This window comes from Dermochelys coriacea, chromosome 5, assembly GCF_009764565.3.
Source record: "Dermochelys coriacea isolate rDerCor1 chromosome 5, rDerCor1.pri.v4, whole genome shotgun sequence".
Classification (NCBI taxonomy): Eukaryota; Metazoa; Chordata; order Testudines; family Dermochelyidae; genus Dermochelys; species Dermochelys coriacea.
The window spans coordinates 133,806,903-133,833,396 of NC_050072.1; the positions used below are offsets into that span (position 1 = coordinate 133,806,903).

At 41.7% G+C, this 26,494-nt stretch overlaps 1 protein-coding gene across 3 annotated transcripts in view; it reads left to right on the forward strand.

Moving 5' to 3' along the window:
- The first annotated feature begins 2,197 nt into the window (after window positions 1-2,197).
- Window positions 2,198-26,494, forward strand: part of FSD1L (fibronectin type III and SPRY domain containing 1 like) — a 61,297-nt gene continuing 37,000 nt past the window's right edge. For 2 of the 3 annotated variants that reach the window (XM_038402107.2, XM_038402108.2), the window contains exons 1-5: window positions 2,198-2,350; window positions 10,615-10,710; window positions 11,802-11,933; window positions 17,603-17,704; window positions 22,381-22,403. In XM_038402107.2, coding sequence (XP_038258035.1) covers window positions 2,336-2,350; window positions 10,615-10,710; window positions 11,802-11,933; window positions 17,603-17,704; window positions 22,381-22,403 — 368 coding nt within the window. In that variant the 5' untranslated portion in view covers window positions 2,198-2,335. The remainder of the gene's footprint in view (window positions 2,351-10,614; window positions 10,711-11,801; window positions 11,934-17,602; window positions 17,705-22,380; window positions 22,404-26,494) is intronic. The other variant, XM_043515345.1, reaches the window with a different exon arrangement.

The window sequence follows — 26,494 nt, forward strand, 5'->3', positions numbered from 1 at the left end:
CCTAAAAAAAAAAAAGATTAGGGGTTGGGGAGAAAAAGTCTTTCACCAGCTCTGCTCTGATCTTCTTAGAAGAACCAGTGATGGCATGCTAAGGTAGTATACACCGCGTATGGATCAAAACTCTCTGCATTTCCATTGTCTGCAAAAGTGTGCTCTCTCTTTCACCATCAGGAACAATTTGAAAAACTCCAAAGTAACTATTGAAGCTGATTTCAAATGAGAATAGAATGAAATAAGATATCTGAAAAAGGTGGACACTGAAAGAAAACAAGAAAGATCAATATTGCTTTAGAATTCTGTCGTATAAGAGAGTCCGGTTGGATAATCAATCTAAAGTATGAGAGGGGACACGGACAAAGAAAATGGTTTTCAAACTTTTTGGTGTCGGGTATTCCTTAATACACATTTTTCATTCTCTAATTTCATATGAAATCCCCACTGTACCAGGGAATGTGGGCCCTTTATAGGCACAACCAGGCCTGTTCCATTGCTACAAGTTATCAGCTCCTTAAGTTCAAAACGAGGCATTCAGCGTGGTGTGGTACTGAGAAGGAGCCCCTGACTGGACCCAGAGTAAGACATAAAAGCTCCCCGCCTCAGTCTGAGGAGGGGAGAGCCAACTGTTGGGCTTCTGGATGTGAGTGTAACTAGGGTGTAGGTAGGACTGGTGCTGAGCAGCTGACGGAGAGAGAGATGGCAAAGGGGTCATGGTGGGAAGTAGCCAGTGGAAGCTAGAACAGAGAGCGGCTCCTCTGTATGCAGAGTCTAGGGACTTGTCCTGGTCTAAAGCGAGGGACTGGGCTTCCCTATATCTCAGCTGCACGTTATGGTGAGTGGCAATCAAGTTAAGCAGAAGCCACCTGTGAGTAAGTGAAAGGATTTGGAACTGGTTTATCTGCAAACTTGCAAACTTTTATAGTTATATATTTGTAAAACATCATTGATGTGAAGAGTTACCACACATTTCAAAAGCTGTATGATGCACTTTTTATTCTGTGGGTCAGAAGGCTCTGAAATACTACAACCTAGTTTACAAGTATGGCAAACTAAATACATTTTAGGCATGGGGGAAGATTCCTAATGTGTAAAGTTTGACTGCTGTATACAAGACAAACCACCAAAGTGAGTGAAAACCTTAGAAAGTGGATACTCATCCTGAAATATTCAGAAATATGGTGATATTCACAGGTGTACCCACAATTATCATTTCAAAAGCACTGGTTATGTGCTTGAGCCTCTGTCAGGCTCAGGGGCCTAAACTTTCAAAAGTAATTAGTGATTTTTCTGTGTCCAACTTGAGATGCCTTATAAGGGCCTGATTTCCAGAAAGTGCTGAGCACCTGCTCTCTAGAAATGAGGTCCCTTTGAGACATCCCAGCTGGACACACAAAAATGGAGGCAATCCAAAATCCAGTGTTGCCAACTCTTCTGCTTTTATTGCTAGTCTTGAGATATTTGCTGCTTTTCTTAAAGCCCCAGCTCCTGTATGCATCTCAGTTTTCACTAAAATAAAATTAACTTTTTGTTTTAGCCCTCCTGGATGTGGAAAAAAAGCTTAAAGCCATGAGCCAAGTGTGCCCTACAGGCTCTGAAAGCAAGAGGCAAATAAAAATAACTAGAAGTTTAAGATTTTTTTTAAAAATGTCATGATTTTGGGGGCCTGACTCATGATTTCTTTAACACCTTGGAGTTGCTGGCCAGTGAAAATCATTGGTCACTTGTCAACTCAGGCCAGAATGAAAATGGTTTCTGCCCCTGAGGGGGCGGCTGTGGTGTGCATACAGACTCCACTGCTGGACGCTGCCAGGTCAATACACCCTCCACTCCCCTGCGCTGTGGGAATAGCCCAGGCCTGGCTGGGACTGAGTTTGGTTCCTGCACTGGGCACAGCATGCGCGCCGCCTGGACGCGAACCGGCGACTCCGGGGCATCACGCCCACTGCGCAGGCGCCAGGGCTGCAGCTCCCACTTCCCTCTCTCTCGCCTTTCCCCTCCCACCTCGAAGTAGACGTTCCTAGTCACGTAAGGGACCGAGGGAGGGGGGAAGGGCGGGGCGCCCTGTGAGACAGGCCAGGGAGGAGGCGGCGCCTGGTGGAGGCGATGCATCTCTATTGGACGAGCAAGGAATGGGGCGGTGCGTCCTGCGCGGGAAAGGGCGGGCGCCTTGTGCGGCGATGGCAGGGGTGTGTGAGGGGGCAGGACAGCGCATGCGCAGAGGGGCGGGTCGCCGCGGCCTGGGGGTGGGAGAGTCGAGCCTCTCTCGCGCAGGCGGCTTTTATTAGCGGGCGGGCTGGGCGACAGGCTGTCTTCCGCGCGCGCCTGCCGCAGCCTCGCTATGGATGCCCAGAAAGTGAGTGGGTGCGCGGGAAACTGGTGTGAGGGAGTGTCGCGGGGGGGGGGGGCTGGCTCGCGTCCCCCCTTTCCCCCGCCTCCCGGGCGGTAAGGGGCCGCGCCCTCCCTCACGGGTGAGCCCCTGAGCGGCCGCGGGGGGGGGGCCTCCCCGGCAGGCGTGAGGCGGTAGCGGGCGTTGCTGCGGGGAGGGGCAGGTGCTGGAAGGAAGGAAGGAGCGGGCGGGCGGGCGGGGGGGGGCAGGTTGGGGTGACTCGCTCTTTGCCCCACCCGAGCCGGGGGGTGGGTCTGGGGGACGCGCGGGGGGGCGGTTGTTTGTAACGGCCTTGGGGGCAGTCGGAGGCTTTTGTTTCGCTTTGTGTTCGGTGAAAAGCTCTTTGCGGCGTGGAAAAGCTGGAGCTGCCGCCTCAGGAAAGCGCTGGGTGTTGTCGGCGGGATCGCTGAGCGTGGCGAAACGGGCTCGCTTGGAAGCTGCCTTCAGACGAGAGGGCAGCGCTGGGCGCCTGGAGCCGGCGGGGCCCTGTGGGACCTGTTGCTTTTGAGCCCTAGAGGCGGGGGGATGCTGGGGCGGAGCGTCGCTGCGCGCTAAAGGGAGCTTCCCTTCAGTGCGTCTACCTCAAAATCTTCCTGTGAGAGGGAACCCATCCTTCTCTCTGTGCGCTCGACATTCTGCCCTTTGTCCAACTTCTGTAGCTTTGCCGAAGGCTTTTTCACAGAGAGGTTGTATGAAAACTGTATAGCTGAGAAGAAACTCCCTTGCGACCTACAGTGATGGGGAGGGGAGCAGCATGCACGTGCAACACTTCCTGGGAGGTAGCAGCCGTGTTAGTCTGTATTCCCAAAAAGAAAAGGAGGACTTGTGGCACCTTAGAGACTAACGAATTTATTAGAGCATAAGCTTTCGTCACGAAAGCTTATGCTCTAATAAATTCGTTAGTCTCTAAGGTGCCACAAGTCCTCCTTTTCTTTTTGGGAGGTAGCAGGTTTCCCTAAGGGATTTACCTGTACTAGTGAGAAAATGGGACAATGTTTCGGCAGTGGAAGAAAAATTCTTATCAGTAACTTGGCATGCTGCAAAATGATGACGTGTAAGAGAGAGCTACTAGGAAGAAAATGCTGGGAAAATAGATGGAAAGTGTTCTACAATATTGGTCTGATCCGATCCTTCCCACAAGAGGATGTAAAGGGGTTGTAAACCAACAAATGTAAATGTTGAGCTAAACAAAAGACTTGACTTCCTGCTTGTTGGGATGCTAATTGTATGTTATAAAACACCAGTCTGGAATAGATCTCTCTCTCTTATTGTGCATTTTGGCCACCAGTAATTAGACTGTTGACATAGGTGAACTCCTCTGTTTGCTGTTAATGTGAAACTGCATTGAACGGGACAAATTAATTACACTTCTTGTATGTTTTTAAAATGTGGCTGTTGGACCATGTTCCCTTCTGTCTCCTTCCTTGCTTGTCCCCCACCCAATCAAATTATTGACCTGCAGAGAGGTGGCTGGGTTAGGAGTCTGGGCCAACAGGAAAAAATTAGCATAGGCTCTGCAAGTAATCTTGACCCAACTTTATGGGTCCCTGGCCAGGTATCAGGAAGGATTTTTGCCTGCCTCCTCCTTTAGGACCTCACCTAACTACTGGCAGTAGCCAAGAAATACTAAACTATTGTTTGTATCTTGATTTTTTTGGGGGGGCTTGAAAAATTTCACACACCTATTGTCTGGATGACTAAGCTTACTACTACTTCGAAATATGCAGATGAGAGATGCCACCACATAACTGGCTGTTAAGCCAGCTCTGTGGTAGACTCATGTCAGGGTGCTCTCACGGGACCTTTTGGTTGAAGAGGTAAGGGGGTGAACTTCAGCAAGTCTCTTCCTCATTAAATGTTGTATAAAAGTGAACCTCCATCCACCTTTAGCTGCTGGAAGAGAAAAGGAATTATTCTCTTCTTCCCGCCCCCAAGCAGTGGGAGTAGGGGAGAGGGCCTCTGCTATTCTACTGATTCTCCTAATCTTGAGTAGTGGCTTCTGCTTTACCCTTTTCCGGAGCCTTTTTATTTTGGGTGGTCCTCTCCAGTGCCTGTCTCTGCTAGTCCGAGCTTTTCCAAACAATAGCATTCACATGACTTATAAGTTTCACTGCTGCCCCATGGGGTTCTGCATAGTATCCTTGAAACTGACCATAGGTGGTATTGATCTCCCTTCAGTGCTGCTTGGAGAAGCTATGAACAGTCGCAGAAATATTACAACTGTCTTCAGATTTGAAGAGGGCAGTAGCTTGGTTTATGCTTAGTTCACATTTGGAAAGTTACCTTTGAAATTGTAATGTCTTGAAACCTCATTCTTAAATGAGAGGTTTTGCAGAGGCTCAGATTTGGAGCTAGACTCTTACTTGCTAGGGCCAAATGAAATTGATTGAATACTACTTAATATACATAAGATTATTCATTAATATTTGAGGTGTTCAGTTGCTATGTGAGTGCCATAGAAATGCATATAAATCAAGAGTCATTTAGGAAGGGACATCTTGTGTATCTGTAAACTTACAAAAAAATCTTGTCATGTGTATTACTGTATATTTGTAGTGTAGTATGACAGTCTTGCTTGTGAAATTTTAGATGCATAAAATGTCTTCCTTTTGTTAATCCCATCTAATGGAATCCACGTTACGAGTCCTCTCTCTCCAGAGTGCTCTGTTCAATGCTGCTATGTCCTCTAGTTTATCACACCACATTCTAATGTCTTCCTTTATGATATTCCACTGTGATGCTTTGGAGTTTCATCTAGACCAGTAAAGTGTCACCTACAACCTTGCATGCTTCTGTACTGTGCAACTTTGACTCAGAGGCCTGACACTAGCCACCTGCATACAGCACAGTGACCTCACTCTGTCTTCCACCAGCCTGGTTACTCCATGCAGGGTGATACTAACTGCCCCTCTGGTCCTGTGTCTACCCAAAACTGTCTCCCTTGCAGTGCTCAGCCCTTCTCTAAAGGATCAGCAAATTTGATAAGGTTTTGAGAGTGCTACAATGAGAAGAGCATACACAGCATTAGCCTGTTAGTTTGACTGTGGATTTTACTCTTTCAGTTTAAAACATTCCACTGAGATTGTTTATTAACAGAGGACAGATACTTAAATGATACCAAACAGAAGGAATTGGGATAGAAAAGGTTCCAAATAAACAAAAGTGAAAATGTTTGTGATAAATGAGGGGGGAGGGGTAGCTCCCTTTTTATGGACACTCAGTTGACTAAATGCATCCGATGAAGTGAGCTGTAGCTCACGAAAGCTTATGCTCTAATAAATTTGTTAGTCTCTAAGGTGCCACAAGTACTCTTTTTCTTTCAGTTGACTATGGAATCCCTCTTGGTGGTGGTTCTCTGCTTCCTTTACCTGTAAAGGGTTAACAAGCCCACAAGTAAAAGGAAAGGAGTGGGCACCTGACCAAAAGAACGAATGGGAGGGCTAGAACTTCTTAAAATGGTGGGGGGGGCCAAAAAAACCCCCCACAACCTTCCCTTTGTCTGGGTGTTGTGATTCTCCGGGGAAAAGGGGGAGCGGTTATGCAGTGAGAAGCTTAAGCCAGATGTGAAAAACCATCAATAATACCTAGAGATTGCTTATCTGAAACCCCAGATATGTAACTAAATTAGGGAATGTAATTTTGTAAATGTTTTTTTTAAAATCTAGCATAAATTCCAGATGTGTTCTTTTTTGTTTTTAATAAAATTTACCTTTTTTAAGAACAGGATTGGATTTTTGATGTCTTGGACATTTGTGCATACATTCTTAAATTAGCTGGTGGCAACAGCTGATTTCCTTTATTTTCCTTTCTCCGCTCTTCCTTGGAGGGGGATGAAAGGGCTCGAGGGTACCTCACAGGAAGGAATTCCAGAGTGTGCCTTTCTGATTTCAAAGGGGGTGGGTGTGTGTTGTATGGTGTGATTTTTTTTTTTGTTTTTTTTGTGGCCATTTGGGTGGTGGCAGCATCTATGTATCCAAGGTCAGAGAAACTGTAACCTTGGGAGCTTAATACAAGCCTGGAGTGGCCAGTATTAATTTTTAGAATCCTTGTGGGTCCCGACCTTCTGCGCTCGAAGTGCCAGAGTGGGGAGTCAGCTTTGACAGCGCTTCTAGTGCAAAAACCCCATTTAACAAGCTGGAATCCTTGATTTTTCCTCACGATAGTCCATTTTAACAAGTCTTCTGGCAGGGCTGGCTAGTCCTTAGGCAGGATCCAACTCCGATCTCAAAGTGCTTGGTGTTTTTGTTTGTTCAGGTGAAGAATGCCAAAATGGCTTGTTTTCTCCACTTATATTGTTTCCAGGGGGCTCAGCTTGCTGTGTCCACCAGAGAGCTGATGCCATGTGTTTTTTGTTTTTGTTCTGTTTGTGGTCTCCTCCTCTTTGATGGCTTTGTTTACATTTTATGTAAATGTACTTCATTGCCTCTCCTTGATCAATTTACATTGGAGATGATACAAGCAGGCGGAGCCACATTCCTTGGTCTTATAGGGGGTGACTTAAGCCCTACCACATTTTAAAAACATTTCCAGCACATTTATAATTTTTATGTTAACAGTACATAATCTCACAAGAATACTAATCAGTGAGTTGCTAGTTTTTCAATTGTATATTACAAGACCTCCTTTAAATCAATATAATCAGCTCAGTGCACCCCACATACTTATCAGGCCAGCTGAGACTCACTGCTACATATCAGAAAGCCCCATGCCATTTTATGAGGGTTATAGTGTTGCCAATCACTTCTTGGGTTGGCCTCTCTTTTCCTTCTATCTTGATGGGTTGGTCTTACCCACATAGTTGTCAAGACTGTGCTTTACACAACCAAACCATTTGAGCCTGCACTCCCTCAATACAAAATGTATCAAATCACATCATGTAACTCATGGGCATTAATATACTGTTCAGAGGCACTAAATCTAATTCTTAAATTGCAATGTAATTAATTTGCCATGATCAGATTGTTAGCATACAATATTAACACATCTAAACCTTATTTTAGGACTAGAGTGACTCCATGAACATGTACTAATTGGGGTACTAAGCCTACTAGCCAGAAGGAAGTACAAAAATGAAGGGGCTCACCAGTGACCTCCAGGACAATGCCTGATGAACACAATGCTTACCTTCTGTGCAGTGTTATTTGAATCCCCCTCTGGGGAATTAGCTAAGGGGATTTACTGCAACTTGCTTGATAGGCCATTCTCTGATGGGATGTAAGCCTCTACTTTGGCTCATAGCCAGGTCTGCACTAGAAACTTGCGTTGGTATAATTGTTGCCCAAGGCTGTGAAAAATCCATATCCCTGAGCGACACAGTTAAACCAACCTAACCCCTGGTGTAGACTGTGCTAATTCTCTCATCAGCATAGCTACTGCCTCTGGCGGAGGTGGACTAACTGTGTCAATGGGAGAAGCCCTCCTGTTGGCATACTAGCATCTTCACTGAAGGTCTCCAACTATGCCACTGCAGCCTTTTAAGTAGAGATTGGTCCTCTGTTTTCCTACAATTCATCTTAATAAAATTATGGATAGCAGAAGAGAGGCTGGAGCTGCCAGCCTTCAGAGATGAGCTGCAGTCTGCTTCATCTTGCATTTTACTACTCATTTGGACGATTATTAGCAAACAAAATAGTAGCTGCTGACTTCTAGCTCTTATTTGAAATTGATGGCTTGGGCCCCAACACCTGCCAAGGAAAGCTACTCACTCCATTAGTGGATTTTTCAGCCTTTACCTTTTTTTCATCATTATAGGGAAAAATTTATGGTTAGGATTAAAGTTAGCCAAGCTTCATCGTATTCCTTCCTGCTTGATGAAACTGAAACTGTAGCCTTGAAAGTTTTATGTACTATTTCTAATAGTCTTGCCGATCCTTGTTTCTCCCCCTGTTCCCTCTTCCAACCCCCCACCCCCTTGAGTCCTAACTCTAGGGTCATTGGCACAATCTTGTTTATGCTGGGACAACTGTTAGCAAGTAGGAAATGGGAGTGATACATTGTTTGTGTGTTAGGAGTGGCTATGCAAAGGACTTTATTTGAATGTTACCTAGATAGACCTTTGCCTTCAGGTAAATTCAGACTTTATTGTACATGGCTATAAAATGTTTTTCAAATGGCAGAACCAACAGGATCTAGTAAATCAAGTCAAAAGAGGATTGGGAGTTTTCTGACTCATCCATACTGATGGTTATGTTTATAGGATCTAAGGCTTAGCTTTGGGCTTGTCTGACACAAGCACAATTGCTCCTGGTCAGTAGTGAACCAGAAAGCAGCTGGTCGGATTAGACTGTCTGAGGGAATAACTTAAAAACAACTTTGTCCATAATACTCCTATAAAATACTTTAATCAACGGGAAAGCTTCTGTTCTAAACCAAATGGTGGAAATATATTCATAACAGTAATTTGAGGGAAGTAATGGGTCCTGCTACACATCACCATAGCAATTTGACTGTCCTTATTGAAGAGTAATAAAAATTGGAAAGATCTGTCAACTGTATGCAGTTGCACACAATTAACTAGAATAGTATTGCATGACTACCTCATGCCAACTCTTGATAGGTGTAAAGGTAAACTTACCTTCCAATTCAAAGTTTGGAATCTTTTCCTAAGGGCCTTCTGGCAGGAAGCAGGGACTGTAGATAGCTTGCTGATTCTTCCACTGAAACACTGATCAGTGATGTATCTCATATTAAAATCCTTAGAGTGCAGGTAGGTGGATACTAGTATAATTCAGTTCTTAGTGTTCTCCATGGCTTACCTTTCAATATTCTGTTGAACTGGATGTTGGTATACCCTCTAAGGAAAGTGGACAGCGCTCAGGTAACTAAAACTGGTGGGATGCTATACCACAAGGTTGATCAGCTGGCTTGTTCCTATGCAGTTGCCCAGTTCAAAGTGTGTGTCTTTAAATAATTCTGACCTGGAGAATCACACACTCTTTGTGAGGTCAGAAATAATAAATTCCCTATGATGAATTTGTAGAATGAATTAAGGATGGGACTAGGAAGAAACATTGGTATAAAAGCAACTGTGTTTAAACTAACTTCTGACAGCCAAGCCAAAACCACTTAAGTTTTTAGCCACGCTTTATACAAATTGCATGTCCAAATGTTTCAAGGAGTAGAAAAGATTTCTTGGTGGAACGCCTCTTAGATAGCATTTCTCAATGCGGCAATCATGGCTGCATGCTGCTACTAGGGGCTTTTTGTGTGTCCCCAACCTCTTCTGGGTGGTGATATGGGGGGGCAGGGGGCAAAGCAATGGCCCCTCCCAGGGCTGCCAGTAGGGGTTGAGTCCTGTCCCCCTCTGGAGCCACAAATGCTGGAAGAGCAGGCAGGTGGCGGGGCTCGGGCTTCAGATTTGGGGTGGCCAGGCAGCAGAAGTCTGCTGTGTGGTGGTGGGCTTCATCCTCTGGCCCCAGGCTCACCCCCAGCCATTGCTGCAGGGCTCCAGTCCCTGGACTCACCCCCACATAATCCCTGACCTTGAGCTGCCTCCCTACCCACCTCCACATCCAGGGCTTAATTTGTCCCCCAGCTTGCCAGGGCTGAGTAAGTCTGTTTGTGAAAAATATTTGTATGTCTGTTAATATCACTTTTCACTGCCTCCCTGCTAGCTAGCAAGTCTGCTGAAGCAATATTAACAAAATACAAATATCAGTTTTCACACAGATAGACTTACTAGCTAGCAAGTCTTTATAAAAAACAAAACAAAAAAACCATGCAAAACGCATTTTGTTTCTATTCTGTTGAGGTCCAGTAAAGAACAGAGGAAATTGTACATTATTTTTATTTGAGTCTGCAAAAAAACCTACATAAATATGCACGTATATCATTGTAATTTATTTGTTTTTCCTCAAGTTAATTAAGTATTTTAGGAAAAATTTGCAGAGCGGCTACCAGCAATAGTTGGTGGCCACAAGCTGAGGGCACCAAAAAATTTCTTGAGAACCCCATCTTAGATCTCCCATCTTTGACTGTTTTGGGCCTTCCTAGCTTTAACAAAACGTTTTCGTTTTGAAACAAAAGTCTGATTTCACATTAGGACTTGAATCTGTTTGTATTGTCTTTGCAGTGTTGCAGTGGGAAGTGGTAATAAGCAGACAAGGTTTTTCATTCAGTAATAAACATTGTCTTTGGGGTGGCAAACTATTTAAAATTTCTCACAAGATAGAAAATATATATGATCTTTACACAAATATTGAATTCTCTCTTGACTTTCTTTGTAATCCCAGGAAGCTCTACAAAGGATTATCTCTACTCTGGCGAACAAAAATGATGAAATCCAGAACTTTATCGACACACTAAGCCACACGTTAAAAGGTGTTCAGGTACATGTTAATATCTGCAAATCATTATATTTGCAAATGTGATGAAGCTGAGGGTTGGGAGGTGTATGTCCAGGTCAGTCAGACTTGGATTATTGATGCTCACTTAAAAAAATTCTTGGTGTGTAAAGAGCTGCTATTAAGAGCCCAATTCTTAAAATCAAAAAGGAAAGCTGTTGTGGTGGTTTTTCTGTTTATGGTGATTTTACTGAAAGTAAAATGCAAGTATAAATTTCAATTCTGAAACTGAAAAATCCCTGTTTTGTGAAATGCTGAGACTGGACTCAACTATAGGGAAATGTCTAAATGATTTTGAAGCTTCTACCACCTTGTGTGAAGTGGAAGCTGTGGTAGTTGTGTGTGAACTTTTTTCCCTAGTTAAATCCAGCTCACATTCTTCTGAAAAGCCAATATTCATCTGATGTGTTGAGATTTCTTTGGTCTGAGCATCAACACTTGTCTTGCTTTTTCAGGTTAGTGCTTTTAAATCAGTAAATTGGAGGATAACAGACTGTCAGACTTGTGTTTGTATCTTCTATTATCTACCCCTTCTCAGTCTAAAACAAGGATTAATTTTTTTCTAATTTATCTAGTGCCTATGCTTATACCTCTGTACAGTGCTCTTTGCTCAGCATTGGTATGTTTGTAACACTGTAAATCTAAAAGCAAGTTTCTTAAGTAGTGGCAAGTAAAACCAAGTGCTGTTCATAGAACTAGGTAACTGTTTTTTGTGTGTGTGTGTGTGAGAACTACTAGTCTTCTGTGTGAGAGCTTGACTCATGACAGTGAGAGGTTTGTACTATTAGATAACTAAGGGTTACACGTACCTGTGTGCTGTGCAGGATTCTGTCTGTAGCATTGCTGACATAACCAACTGGTGGCCTGTAATATTCTAAATTCTCTACTCTGCTTAAGAGGCCCACCATACAAATTGCAACATGACTAGCAAATTTTTTATGAGATGGGGTAGCATGACAACATGCAGAGTGATCATTGCAAATTGTAGTTGGGGGGGAGGGAAGCTTTCACTCTAGAAGACTGACCTGCCTCACTGTTCTTGCACAACTGAAACACAATTACAATTCTCTTCTTAGGCTAACTCTTCTAATGTAATTGCTGAGCTGGATGAGGAATTTGATGGTCTGTATTCTATACTGGATGAGATGAAGGAAAGTATGACCAACAGTATTAAGCAAGAACAAGCTCATAAATCTCAAGAGCTACAGGTAATTACATACATCTGAAAGTTTTTGCAGTACTAAGGATGTAATTCTTGACAAATTAGCTAGTTTTAGTCAACGCAAAATGATTTTGCAGCAAGTATTTATAACAAATATGTTTACTTCTAGCTAATGTGTGTTCTATCTTAATTACTTACATGGCTTTTATTGCATGAGTCCCTCAAATTTTTAAATATATTTAACTCACATGAATGTTGAGTATAAGGAAGTGCTGTTCCTCCATTTTACTGATGGACCAGAGAAACGAAGTGACATGCTGAGGGCCACGCAGGCAAATTGTAACAGACCTGGGAATTGAATCCAGGTCTCAAGTCCTAGGCTAGCATCTACTTACTGATCTATACTTCCTCCTCCTTGGTCTTTACACTTAAGGAGTTATCTGTCCTCCACTGGAAAAGTATGAGGTACTTGTTGCTACACAGTTCCCAATACGTATGTTTTTCTGAAGTGTTGAATTACTAAATTTGATATAAGAACAGATGGTATACAATTACACCCTGTGTAGGGGACTATCTTTGGGAGTGGGAGTGTGATGACATATGAACAAAATAGCTGACTTTCTGAACTGGACATCAACTTGGTATCAGTGACAAACTATTGGAGAAAATAAAGTGTAGCTTTTGGAAAGATAAACATTGGCATATGTTACAAGGGACTATGAATCTTATCTTTTTTTAATAATTGCTGTTCCTCTAATTAAAAAACCTTATGTTTAAGATTGAAATTGCTTTAAGGAGGACTCAATGTGGATGGAATGGTATCCTTATTTTCCTTTATTGTGAAAATGTCTGTCTACCTTTCCTCTTCACCCTCCCGCTCTGAAAGGATACGCTCCCCTTATTCCTAGCGTATTAAGTCCTAGGCTGTTTGTTTTTTTTTTTCTCAGAACAAATTTCCATGGCTCCTTTAGGGGCCTGTTCACAACATCCATACTCAAAGGTTTGGCAGCTAAACTTGGGTTAAATTTTACAAAACAGTTTCTAGAGTACATAGGAAAGACATTTTCTGGCTTTATTCTTTAGCCCTGCTATGAAATAATAGGGCTGGAAGACCGTAGGTGTCGTTTGCATCTCAATACCCACATCAGCCCCTCAACTTTTGTTCCAGAATTCCTGCAAATAGACTCTGACTAAGGCACTTGATGTGCTTTCTTGTCTTTACTCCATTATACTCTTCTAGCTCCCTCATAGCAGAGCTGGTGTTGGAGCTCTGAGAACAAGCAGAGAGGTTTTAACATACAGGTTTTTCCTATATCCATCTTAAGCAAGAACTGTAAACTTCATACCAAATACAAGAGCTAGTATTGTCATTTAGATTTTTTTTTAGTCTTAAAATAAGTTGTTAGTTACTCAAGTTCCAGTCAAGAGCCTAATTACATTTATGCAGTGTTTGACTGAGAACAAAGGGTTTTGAAACTGGCCTGGCTGACACTCTTTAGAAAGAGGCAAGTTCTGTATTCTACACACTTTTTAGCTTGCTACTCAAGGCTTTTAAGGTCAGAGGCTAAAGTTTACTCGCTGTACAGCATGAGCAGATCTACTTGGTACTTAACTCTGCCAGAGACTTCCTATTTAAGAACCTTAGGCAAGTCACTTTTCTGTGCCTCAGATTCCTGTCTTAAAAAATGGGGATAATCCTTGTTAACTCACATGTGTGGGTGAAATCACTAATGTTTATAAGGTGTTCAATATTTTAATGGTTGGGGTGGGATAGCTGTGGAGCAAACAGCATGTATACCTGGTAAGAGTTCTGGTATTTAATCAGACTAGTGCTTTATTTAGACATGTATCATGTCTGTCTGATAGTGGCCAGTACCAGTTGCCTCAAAGGAAGGTGCAAGAAATCCCTAACTGGGCTGTCATTGCTCAGATCATGATCTGAAGCAGGAGGGTTTAAATCCACAGTTATGATCTTACCATATAGAAAACTTAATTTAATTTAAGGAACTTAATTTCATGACCTAACAGAGGGCTTGACATTCTGAAAGCTTGTCTCAGTGTTGTACACTTGAACCAACAACTGTTACCTGAAACTTATGTATTGTATGACAGCACTGCCACTTCTTGAAATCCGAAGGAAAAAAGAGGGCCCGTGGAATGTTACTGGTGACTGAATATTTGCAGGGTTTGTCAGCTTTTCTTTCAGGGAAGATTGTTATAGCTACCAGCCCTGGAAATGTTTGTTTTCTTAGTCTTCAAATTTGATCACCTTCATTGTCTCATGATTCAAGGAGTCCCATGATACTTTTTTGGAGGGGGATGGAGAGTAGTTGTTTCAGAAGAGAACTGCACTTTATGAATCTCCAAATGCTTACTAAAAGCAGATAAAGGATAATATTGATGATTCTAGATGTACCTTGATTGATGAATCAAAGTTTTTAGTCAAGACTGCATGCTGGACTCCTTGTTGGCTAACAATGCACTATATAGGTCAACTGTACAAAAGTACAGCTGAAATAATGAAGCTTAGCTTAGTCTAGGGCAGCAGTTCTCAACTTTAGCAACCTGAGGACCGCCATTTTGAATTTTTTTCATGGACCTCCCCCAGCCCTCCACTTGGCCTCAGGCCTTGCCCCCACTCCATCCCTTCCCCAAGACTCCATCCCACATCTTCCCATCCCTGCTCCTTCCCCTCCCTCCCAGTGCCTCCTGCATGCTGCTGAACAGCTGTTCCCCAGTGTGCAGGAGGCACTGGGAGGGAGGGGAGGAGTTGATTTGATCAGCAGGGCCTGTGGACCCCCTGGAGTACCCTCACAGACCCCAGTTTGAAAAACGCTGGTCTAGAGTTTAACTGGGTGTGACTCTTCAATGGAATTGAGGAAGCAATATCCTCTAATTTTACCAGGAAGTATTTGTGCTGTATTTACACAGGCAATCTTCCTGATACTGTCTGGATTGGAAAACTACCTATTCCATGCCTTTAAATGGGAAGAACTTGTAAGTTGTACAGTCATTTCTGTATAATTGATAGATTTATTACAACTAAATCTACCAGATATTGTAATGTGAGTGATTTAATTAACTCTCAAGTTGATGTCCTCTCACAAGAATATTGAGTTCTTCTACAGGCCCATGCTTAAAACTGGAACCCAGCCTTTAAAACCTGTGTGAGGCTGGAAGAAACACTAATTTGTAGGGCCATCTATCCTAATTACACTTGTTTACAACTGACATGGCTCCTTCCGTTCCCAAATACTCATGCATCCATCCGGAATGCTAATGCTAGTGTCTGTCTGCTGTATCTTGGCAAACCGTTTAGAGATTCTCTTAGCTAAACACTGCTATTGTTGAGATGTCTGCTTCTATGGCAATATTATGCAATGTTGTGCAGGGTATATCAAAGCTGATATATCCGCAACAGTTACATGTGAATCAGTGGACAGAAGCTACATTGACTGGCTGGAAGGAAGCTTGCATTAATTCAGTCAGAAATCACAGAAAATTGATATAAACTCTGAGGTCTCAAACAATCTTTTGCTACTAAAGACAGTTACTTAGATCCTAAACTTTTTTTTAATAGTCTTGCCTAAAAAGTCTAGATGGATTCAACCTCACTGAACATCACTCTGCAAAAACTAGTTACATTTATGCAGCGTTTGAGATAGGGATGTAAAATGTTAACTAGTAAGCATTGGGCTTGCTGTTAATTGACCTTAACCATTAACCCTGGCGGATCAGCCACAGCTGGCCAGAAGGACCTCGGTTAAAGGTTTATCAGTTAAACAATTAAAATTGTATAGTTTTAAACAGATATTTACATCTCTAGTTTGAGAACAAAGGGCTTTGAAACTGGCATGAATGTCACTCTTTAGAAAGAGGCAAGTTCTGTATTGTGCAATTTTTTTGGTTTGCTACTGGAAGCTACTCAGGGAAGAGACTTACATTTATTTGCTGTACAGTATCAGCAGATCTATTGGGCACTTGCAGTGCTATATCACTAGATTTCAAGGGTGAGTAAGCAGCACATTACAGAGAAATTGATGCAGATTAAATGACCTACGCTGCAACAAGTTGATGGCAGAGCTGGGACAAAACCAATGTCTCCCTTACCCTACCCTTTGGCCTGCAGTTAAGAAGATGTTGTACACAGTATTAAATTACATTTGAAGGGGTATCTCCATAATATTGAACTAAGATTAAAACTGGAAAGCATGGTTCAAGCCGCACTGAAAGCTTTTTAACCATATCTGCAACATATGCTTTAATTTGGCACACTGTAAAATGTTTACAATTTTTAGTATGGTGAGAGCAGTAGACTGCAGTTATACATCAATCGGGCCTTACGGGTGCCATCTAACTAATTATTTGCTCCTTAGTTTCATAGGGCATAGTACACATCCTTTAAGTTTCAGCCATAGAAACTTATTTAGCTAAGATGATGTGTCCTGCCAAGAAGGATGCCAAAGTCTTTGGGTGGCAGAGCTGATACTCACTAACATTTATAGTGCAGCTGGGATGAATGTCCAAATTCTGCCGTTCATACTAGTACTCACTGTTGTGAAACCCTGGCACCCCAATATTCACCACTATCTTGTCATTAGGATATGTTTTGTATAAAGTGTGCCTTGTGAGGTATCATTCTAAAAGTCTTGATCTGCTAGACAGTAATCTCATTGGATTGTATGTGCTATTGTCATATGTGAAGTTATGAAGTTTGGTTATGTAGGTGTTACTGAAACATGTTGTGGGGGTTTTCAACCTCCACAAGCAGCCTTTCAGCTACAACAGTAAAAAGGCCAAACAATGAGAAAATGATTGAGAAAATGCGCACAAGCACAAGGATTACCCCCAGAACTGTGTACAATAGAAACCTCTGAGATATCATTACACATTGGGAACTGTTTGACCCAGGTCACAGCAAAAGAGCTTTCCAGCAAGTGGGAAGAAGATATAAAAGGGGGATAATGACATCATGATGGTACCTCACTCTTCCTACAACACCTGAGAGCCAAGGACTAAACTGGGGGAAGTGATGGTCCCAGGCTAGAGGAATTTTTAGCCTTTTATGAACCTGTGAAAGCCAAGGCAGCTTGTGCCTTAAGAATCTGCCAGCCTGTTTATCGCTCAGGGTGAGAATTTGCCAATTCATATCCTACCTATTTAGTGTATTTAAGATCAGTTTGTGGTTTTGTTTATTTACTAAGGTAATCTGCTTTGATCTGTTTATCACTTAAAATCTATCTTGTACTTTTGTTTGGTCTAAAACCTGTGTGTGTGTAAATTATAACTTGGGGCAGAAAGCTGTTGCATATCTTTCTACATTGAGGGAGAGGGTGAATTTTATGAGCTTATACTGCACAGTTCCCTGTGCAGCACAAGATGGTATAATTTTGTGTTCGTGCTCCAGATGGGAGTGCGTGCCTTAGCAACTGGGAGGTGCTCTAGCTGAGCCTTCCCATGCAGAGCTGATCTCTGCATCTGTATGTGAAGCTGCAGCTAGGTGTGTCCCTATCTGTGTGTGCGCTGGAGAAAGAGCAAGCTTGGAGAGCTTGACAACTTATCACAGCACCACAGTATGAGAGGGAGCCCAGGTGGGTCAGGCAGGCTCAGTGGTACCCCAGTTCCAAGTGGCACCCCGGAGGGAGCCTGTCAAAACTATCTTACCAACTCTTAACATTTTAATATTTGAAACTCTCTCCTGTTTTTTGATCCTAGAATCAACTTAGCCAATGTAGTAATGCCTTGGAGAATTCTGAAGAACTACTAGAATTTGCTGCACGGTCACTGGACGTAAAGGACCCTGAGGAATTCTCAAAGGTAGAAAATTAAACTGATGTGAATAAGGAAAACACAGTTCTGTGTTCTTAACTAGAATGGGATTTTATCATAAATCTGACATTACAAACTATGTAGTGTAACACTACTGTTGTGAGGAGAGGAATCTGAAAAAGGAGCTAGTGCCTCTGGAGCCATAGTACCAAGTTGGCTGTTAAAAGGTGAAAAATCAATAGCTATATTGGTATATTTCCATTCTAAACTACCCTAGTATTGCTTTTTGCTAACTCCTGGTTTTGATGGGTTGTAACCATGACAGGTATAGCTATTTGACTTAACTGCTGTTTAAAATCTTACGTTAGCATCTGTAAGCTCCTCAGGGCAGTTTTTACCATATGCCTTGCAGGCCTTCTAATGTATAGGGGTTTTTTTTGTACAAATCTCCAGCACAATGAGTCCAGATGCAGTTTGAGTAATTTGGTGTAGCTAATACAAACAATATATGTACGTTACCATTAACAAACTTACAACTGAGTGGGGGAAATGCATCAAGGGAAAGATAGAGGAGCAGAAATGCAATACAACTGGTAAAATGCTGGCAATCCAGTTACTGCAGCTTCAGATCTATTACTAGGATATCCCACGTTTGACTGTCAATGTCATGTACCATATTTGTTTTTGTACGAACAATGCAGTGAGCCACATCAAATCCAAAACCCAATTACTTGTATTTTCTGCCATTTTAATTTTCACTTGGTAGCAAGGATACTGGAAATGTTCTAGTAAATAGGACAGTCTTCCTCTTAAAGTGACAGTATGAATTCTTGCTTTTTTTCCCTCTTGAAACCTGTTTGATTTTCCCCGAAGGACTGACAAGTTAAAGCTAAATATCTATCTAGTACTTAAATTTAGGGAGCCTAATACATGATGGCTTATGACTTGTCATTCTTGACCTGTTAAAACTGGATCAGATCTTAAACAGCTCTTCAGAAGTATTGTACCCAAAGCTATGTTATAGCTAGAGTTAACTGGAAAGCACACAGACTTTATTAATGGAAATTTTATTCATCTTGCACTAACTGTAATGACCATTTCTTTTGGCATTTGGATCACAAAATCTTGCAGTATTCAAGAAACCAAGAACAAGTGAAGTCCGCTGTAATCTAATATCTGTAACTTGCACTGTTAGCCTGTGCTGTAGTCTCCACTTCAGCTCTCTGTGAGCACAAATTTGCACGAGCTGTAGGGCTCTGTTCTGGTCTACGTGTTCCCACAGCTATGACAGTGGATTTTTTTACTTCATTGAGCTCTAATACCTGGAAGGGGTGGCAGGGGGAGGCAAGACTGTCCCTGCCTTCTGAAGTACTCCTTTTTAATATTTCTTAAGTACAGAAAAATGAAGACCTTCTTACATTTAATTTCAGTATGCAAGAGCTAATATCTTGAAAATCTTTTTATTCAAACTAAACCCTTAGTTTAAAAACCAAAACAAAACCCATTAATGAAATCCCCTGGGAAGTAGGGCTGATTTGTAAGCTTATATTATCCTCACTATGTTCTTTCATACATGCAAAAGCACTTGGCTGCATCTGTTGTGGACACCATTTGTTGTGGACACCATGGTGCGGTGCCTTAGCTTATTTTTAGGTTAAAACTGCAGTACTATAATTAGGCTTGAGATGAATCCACTTTTTAGGATGTCATGACTATTGGGCCTCAGATTGCACTGTAGATACTAATCTTAAGCAACCATCCAAGAGGCTGAGAAACTGCTTGCTTAATGGAAGCATGTTTCTAAAAAAACAGAATTACACTCAAATGTGGAGATATTGAAAAATACAGTAAAAATTACATGCACTAATTTAGTGCATATCTCCGTTGTAGGACTGTGCAATGTTGGTACTTGACTAAATATTAATGCTGAAGCACTGCAGATCTCTACATGACATAATAACAGTATACTGTCTTTGCAGAACTCCATTCTTTTAACTGTGGAATATTGATCAGTAAAACAGTGCATCAAGACTGATTCTCAAAAAGAAAAGGAGTACTTGTTAATAAATTTGTTAGTCTCTAAGATGCCACAAGTACTCCTTTTTCTTTTTGCGAATACAGACTAACACGGCTGCTACTTTGAAGACTGATTCTGTGTACATCAAGTCGCTGCCTATGATGCATCTCTAAAATGGGGAGAGACTTGCTGTAAGTGTTAAATGAAATGGGAGCAGTAGAGTTGACTGACACATTCCAGCCATTGCAATTTTGTTACATTATACAGGGCACAACTTTTGCATTTATTTCCATATGTCCACAAAGTAAAAACTTAAGAGGGGAAGATTGCAACCACATGCTATAGTATCAGTAATTGGATATTTATACCTACTTGGGAACCATAGTAGTGGTCTTAAGTTCTATAGAGAACTTCACTTAAATGTTTCCATGGTCCTGTATCAGCTGTAGAAGGTCGAAGTGACTCACTTCATGTACAGCAGTATGAAACAGGGTTGGTACTGATTTGCGCTCACTGTCCAGTCAAGAACAGTCAGACTTTTTTCTTGCAAGTTTCCTATTTAATTTTTATACACAAACCACATTTGATCAGTTTAAATGCATCAAGTCTAAATTTAAATGTTTCTTATGGCCGCACTGGTGAATTGATGCAGGTCCACTATTTTGACATGTTTCATGTTCCTTGCTGAGTAGAGCCAAATACAGTTTTTGTATGGCTAGCTGGCTAATGAGTCATTCAGCTTTCAATAACATATAAAATCCCATAGTTCAGGGAATCTTCTGTTTGTTTTCAGAGTTAATCGCTTAATTTGAGAACAGCTATCTCAACATGGGGGGAGATGTCTAATCCTATTCATGTCTACTGCATTTAAACTATGATTGAGGATTTTTTTTTCACAAGTGATATTTAGTGAATTGGGCTTCTGTGAATTTTTGAAACAAGCTGAAAAACTTCATCTAAATTGCTCACTGTGGAATTATGACGTGGAAAAACCATGAACAGCACTAAAGACTACCATGACTGACAAGGAATGTAGCTAGGAGGAGAAAACTGGATCAGCTGCAAATGTCTCCTAGTATAGTCTGCTAAGCCAGCTCATTAGATTGGCAATTCTTATTTCTAAAATGAGAAATGTTCATCTTCCTTCTTGGTACAGAAACTACTGATTCATCTTTCAGGTGGTTTTTGTTTGAAGGGATAATTGCAGGATTGAGAGCTAAATGTTTGCTTCATTAGAGAAATGACAGGATGGATTCTGGGGCTTCCCTGGAACATCCTTAAATCCTGGTTCTAGGAGAAGTAGATCTTAGTTTCAAGAAGTGATTTGTTTTTTTCTCTTCTCCTTTTCCCCCCCCCCCTTCAAAAAGTTGATCCTTTTCTTTTTAAAGGAGCAGCTATGAGGAATTCTAAATAAACTGCTACATAAGACCCTACTAGGGTTGCCAAAGTAGGATCTCCTCCCTTGAGGATGATGCCAAATTGGTGAAGAGTGTCACTGGTCAAACTCTCTATTTTTAGTATACTTTACACAACAGATATTTAGCAAATAAGGGCACATAGAGTGAAATTCACCTCTGCTCAGAGGGTCCTCTGCAGGCACTGTAAGTTGAAGAGAAATTCAGCCTCACTGCTTTTTTTTGTAGGTTTAAATAGTCCAACTATGTACAGCATATTGACATTCATCTAGTACAATTACAATCAACATAAGATTGCTTGTGTGATATTGTAGTATAATTTCTTTACTACAGGACTTTCCTATCAAACCAACAATGTCTCATGTAAACATGCTTGTAATTTACAAAAACTTTTCTCTTAGGTTTTGTAAAATCCTCTTTTATGTCCAGAGAAATGTCCTAAGCTTTCTGGTGCTGTTCCTTGAGAGTTAATCCTCAAAATAAAAATCTCAGTCGAAGGCAACCTCAAACCAACTAGAAACTCTAGATGAAAGATGAATCCACCAATCTTATCACTGTTAACTTGTTCAATAACCTTTTTTATTCTTAAATGTGACCAGGCCTCCCAGTTTTCAAATGGTAAATTTAAGACTTTGATACCTGTAGATCAGCCATATTGATTCTGGGTGTACTACAATAATAGCAGGAAGTTGAGTACTTTAGAAACTCCAATATATGGAGTTGCACAAGAATACATGGGGAAAATCTACCATAAAGTAGGATTGATGAAACCAGTACAATAACTTTCAGAGGAAAATTTTCCTTTCCTCTTTGATATCTATTCCACATAAAGTTAGCCTTCTGACAGGTTATGGTATGGATAAACGCCATTGGTAACAAAACAAGTACTTGTAAAGTACTTTATTGGTTCAAAAGAGCAGAAGCTAAGTAAACGCTGCTGTCTTTGTACTTTTTTTCTTTTAAATTTGGAATTATGGATGCAGGAAAGAAATTTAAACTGGATATCTGATCTGACACTAGAAGAAAAAGCCCAGTAATTTGGAGTTGGTTTGGTGTGGCTTTTGAAGTTGATTGCTCTGATCTGACTTATTGCAGCATTTCTAACCATTGTGCATTAACACAAGCTTATGGAAAGAAAAAACTTTCATCAGTGGTAAAATATTGTTCAGTGTTTATGAATCCCACAGCTATGCAGCTCAGATTCAATCTAACTCTTCTTGCATGTTACTGCTGTTGAGACTTGCATGGAAGCACTAATTACCTTCTCTCTCTTCTCCCTGATATGCACCAAGGCTGCCAGACAGATCAAAGATAGGTACGGTACAAAACCTTCTACAAAACTTCTTGCTTTTTAATTGTTAATGTCTTTTCACTGAACTCAAAAGTACAGTCTTAAATGGGAACAGTCAACTTCCTTCTGATGCTTTTAGGTATTACTTACAAGAGTGTCACAATTGAAAGATTATATGCATTATTTGACAGCATTCCATATGTAGTCAGTTTCTTACTCTCCCCTGTCTAGCTGGTTAACCTCTTTCTCCTTTTGTGTGAGTCTTTCACACAGCAATAGGAGGAGGGAAATGGGTAACAACCTAAAAAGTGTGGTGAGAAAACCACGTGGACAGACAAGTGGGTATAAAATTTGAAAGTTTTTTTTAAAATCTGTTTTATCAAGTTGACAGTTTCCCTTAAATTCCTAAATATAGGATCCTGACTTAAATTTCTGCAGGCTTAATGCTCTATTTTGAATGTGAGGGGATGACTTGCAGCTAGAATCTCTTTCTAGCTAAGTTATTCTAGTGTTGACAAAGAATGTCTTTCTGGTGGTATCACCAGTACTGATGCCAGTGGGTTCACTGCCTGCATTAGTGATTTTTTTTTTTTGCCAAGGTGATTTCTTTTTGGATGTGAAGTGTAGTCTTCAACACATACTTAAATCAACTTTTTAGGGTGGGAAAACTTCTAATCTGCCAAGTATTTTATGATGAAACAATGTTAAGGTAAGCGCATCTTTCTTCTGGACCAGGACAATCTATTCAAAACATGCCTAGCAAACTCGGGTATATCAGTGGGTCTCAATGGAGACTGGAAGCACTTTTAAAACTTTTATCCACAAGTTTTATTCGGCATGTGGAAGACCAGCCCTACCAAGAGTTTCCAGAATATGTTGCTTCTACTGACCCAGCAGGTTGGCTGTTGAGGTCAAACATTTTCATGAGGACTAACAAGTTATTGCCAAAGGAAAAAAAAAAAAAAGCTAGTTTCATGCTGGAATTTGTGTCCAAGGTAAACTCCAGTGTTGATTGCTATGGGAAACTAAGCTTTCTATCCAAGCCCAAGCAGAAATAGAGAACCCTTAGTAGAGGAAGTTTAGGAATAGTGGGGGCAGAAGTTTTGTTTAATGTGCTTCAGCTCTTTGAACAGTAGCACGCTTCCTGTTATCCCTTCCAAGCTCATGAAGCTACTCTAACAGCATTCAGCCACTCTGCTGCGGCCAGTTTGAACAGTGAATCTCTATACAGCTGGTTCTGTTGGCCAGACATGGAGAAGTTTCACAACTAGGTTGTAGTTATGGGAAGTTTCTGCTTGGACAACTTGTAACTATTGACAACACAAAGTTCTGTTAAGGTCAATCAAGCTGTTGTACTTATGGGGCTTAGTCTGTTGGCTGAGCAGTGATAGCTGTGGGGCTGCTAGTGATGCATGCTGGAAAGTTGGTGATGGGGAAAATTCAAATACTTCTGACTTAGTTGTGAGCTACAGGGCTACTGGTATTGGATATTGAGCTGCTGATCAAAGTAAATCCTATTTTTGACTCTTGGGTACTGCCACTTTGAACTAGTAGTTTTTAGGATTACCAGCAAGCTGTAAAAAAAAAATCTCTGCAGGAAATGTGGTGTGTGTGTGTGTGTGTGTGTTTAAATTTTTGAGGATGTTCCAGTCAGGCAGCAAACTTAAAAAGAATGTAGGCCTAAAAATGGATATGGTCAAGAAGTAAAGACTCAAAACATGGATAACTGACACCACTTCACCATCTGGACAAGACAGTTTAAGTACTCCAGTAGTGGGTGTATAATCCCGTTAATTCAGATTGTTTGAGAGGCCCCTATCAGTTTCTTAGATTTAACTATTTCACAGCTATCACAATCCTGAATAATTTTCATGGAGTCTAAAACTGATGGCTTACAGTTCTAAAATTCCATCTTTAGGAATTTATGTTCTTATTATAAACATTGATACTTCAGTTCTCTTGTCCTCAAATTGAAGCTGTATTCTCCCATTTCTCTCCACTGTTTAGGAAGATTGGCATAAAATTAAGTTTATGAAAAATCACCAGTCTGTTTAATTGGGTATCTAAGGTTATTGGGGAATGGGTCAGAGTTGGAATTCATCTTGTAATAGCTCAAAATTTAGTAATCTTTTGAACTGGAATATCTTCCACTTTTGATTCCCACACTATCTAAATATTTTTGGCAATGAAATGGCCACAGTGCATCTGCTCTTTTCAATGCCAACTACATTCTTTTTCCTCCGGCAACCTGTCATCCTCGGTACTGTTTGCTTTCTCCATCAGGTCTCTAAGATCTGTTACTAACTCTTCCCTCACTGTCTCCCACTGCTAAAACCCTTTTTAGTGCTTCATTCACTCACTGTTGTAACTTTAGTTTCAGTAAGACTGGCTCTTTTCATGGGGTGGGTATGGGAATAAGTGTCCCTCCTGTTCATTCACAAAAACATTTAAGAATCCGATTGCTAGCCACTTCTCAGATGTCACAGATCCCTGGGTATGAATTTGGTAGAAATGCTGCTTTTGTCCAACTCTTGATTTCTGAAACAGCACTTAGGCCATGTCTACACTATGAAATTAGGTCGAAAGTCTAGAATTTGGTTTTATAAAAAGCATTTTTATACAGTCGATTGTGTCCCCACACAAATGCTCTAAGTGCACTTAGTCAGCGGAGTGCGTCCACAGTACTGAGGCAACCATCGACTTCCGGAATGTTGCACTGTGGGTAGCTATCCCACAGTTCCCGCAGTCTCCGCTTCCCATTTGAAATCTGGGTAGAAATCCCAATGCCCGAGTGGCAAAAACATTGTCGCGGGTGGTTCTGGGTACATATCGTCAGGCCCCCCCTTCCCTCCCTCTGTGAAAGGAACGGCAGACAATCGTTTTGTACCTTTTTTCCTGGGTTCCCCGTGCAGATGGCATAGCACGGCAAGCATGGAGCTCGCTCAGCTCACTGTCACCGTATGTCTCCTGGGTGCTGACAGACATGGTACTGCATTGCTACACAGCAGCCACTCATTCTCTTTTGGCAGCAGACAGTGCAATATGACTGGTAGCCATAGTCAACATACTCCAGGGTGCTCTTTTAGCTGACCTCAGTGAGGATGGTCGGGGTGCCTGGGCAAACATGGGAGTGACTCAGCCAGGTCATTTCCCTTTTAAGTTTTGTCTCATGGGGATTCAGTCCTGCTGGCAGTCCTACTGCACCGTCTTCTAATGAGCAGCCAGGAGACGACGATGACCAGCAATCGTACTGCACCATCTGCTGCCAGCAAGATGTATAAAGATAGATGAAGTGGATCAAAACAAGAAATAGACCAGATTTGTTTTGTATTCATTTTCTCCTTCCTATGTGAAATCAACAGCCTGCTAAACCCAGGATTTTGAGTTCTATCCAGTCTGTTTCACCTTGATGCAAAGCCTTTGTTGATTTTAATTCTCTGTAAGTCAACCCTGTAAGCCATGTTGTCAGTCTCCCCTCCCTCCATCAAAGCAATGGCAGACAATCATTTTTCACCCTTTTCCCTGGATTGCCCGAGCAGACGCCATAGCACAGCAAGCATGGAACCCATTCAGCTCACCGCAGCAGTTATGACCATTGTAAACCTCGCGCATTATCATGCAGTTTATGCAGAACCAGCACCTGAGAAACCAGGTGAGGAAGCGATGGCAGCACGGTGATGAGGACATGAACACAGAATTCTCTAAAACTTCGGTCCCCAGCAATTTGGAGATCATGTTGTTACTGGGGCATGCTCATGCAGTGGAAAGCCGATTTTGAGCCCGGGAAACAAGCACAGAGTGGTGGGACTGCATAGAATTGCAGGTTTGGGACGATGCCCAGTGGCTCCAAAACTTTCGCATGCGTATGGGCACTTTTATGGAACTTTGTGAGTTGCTTTCCCCTGCCCTGAAGCACAAGAATACCAAGATGAGAGCAGCCCTCACAGTTCACAAGCGAGTGGCAATAGCCCTGTGAAAGCTTGCAACGCCAGACAGCTACCGGTCAGTCGGTAATCAATTTGGAGTGGGCAAATCTACTGTGGGGGTTGCTGTGATGCAAGTAGTCAACGCAATCATTGAGCTGCTGCTATCAAAGGCAGTGACTCTGGGAAAGG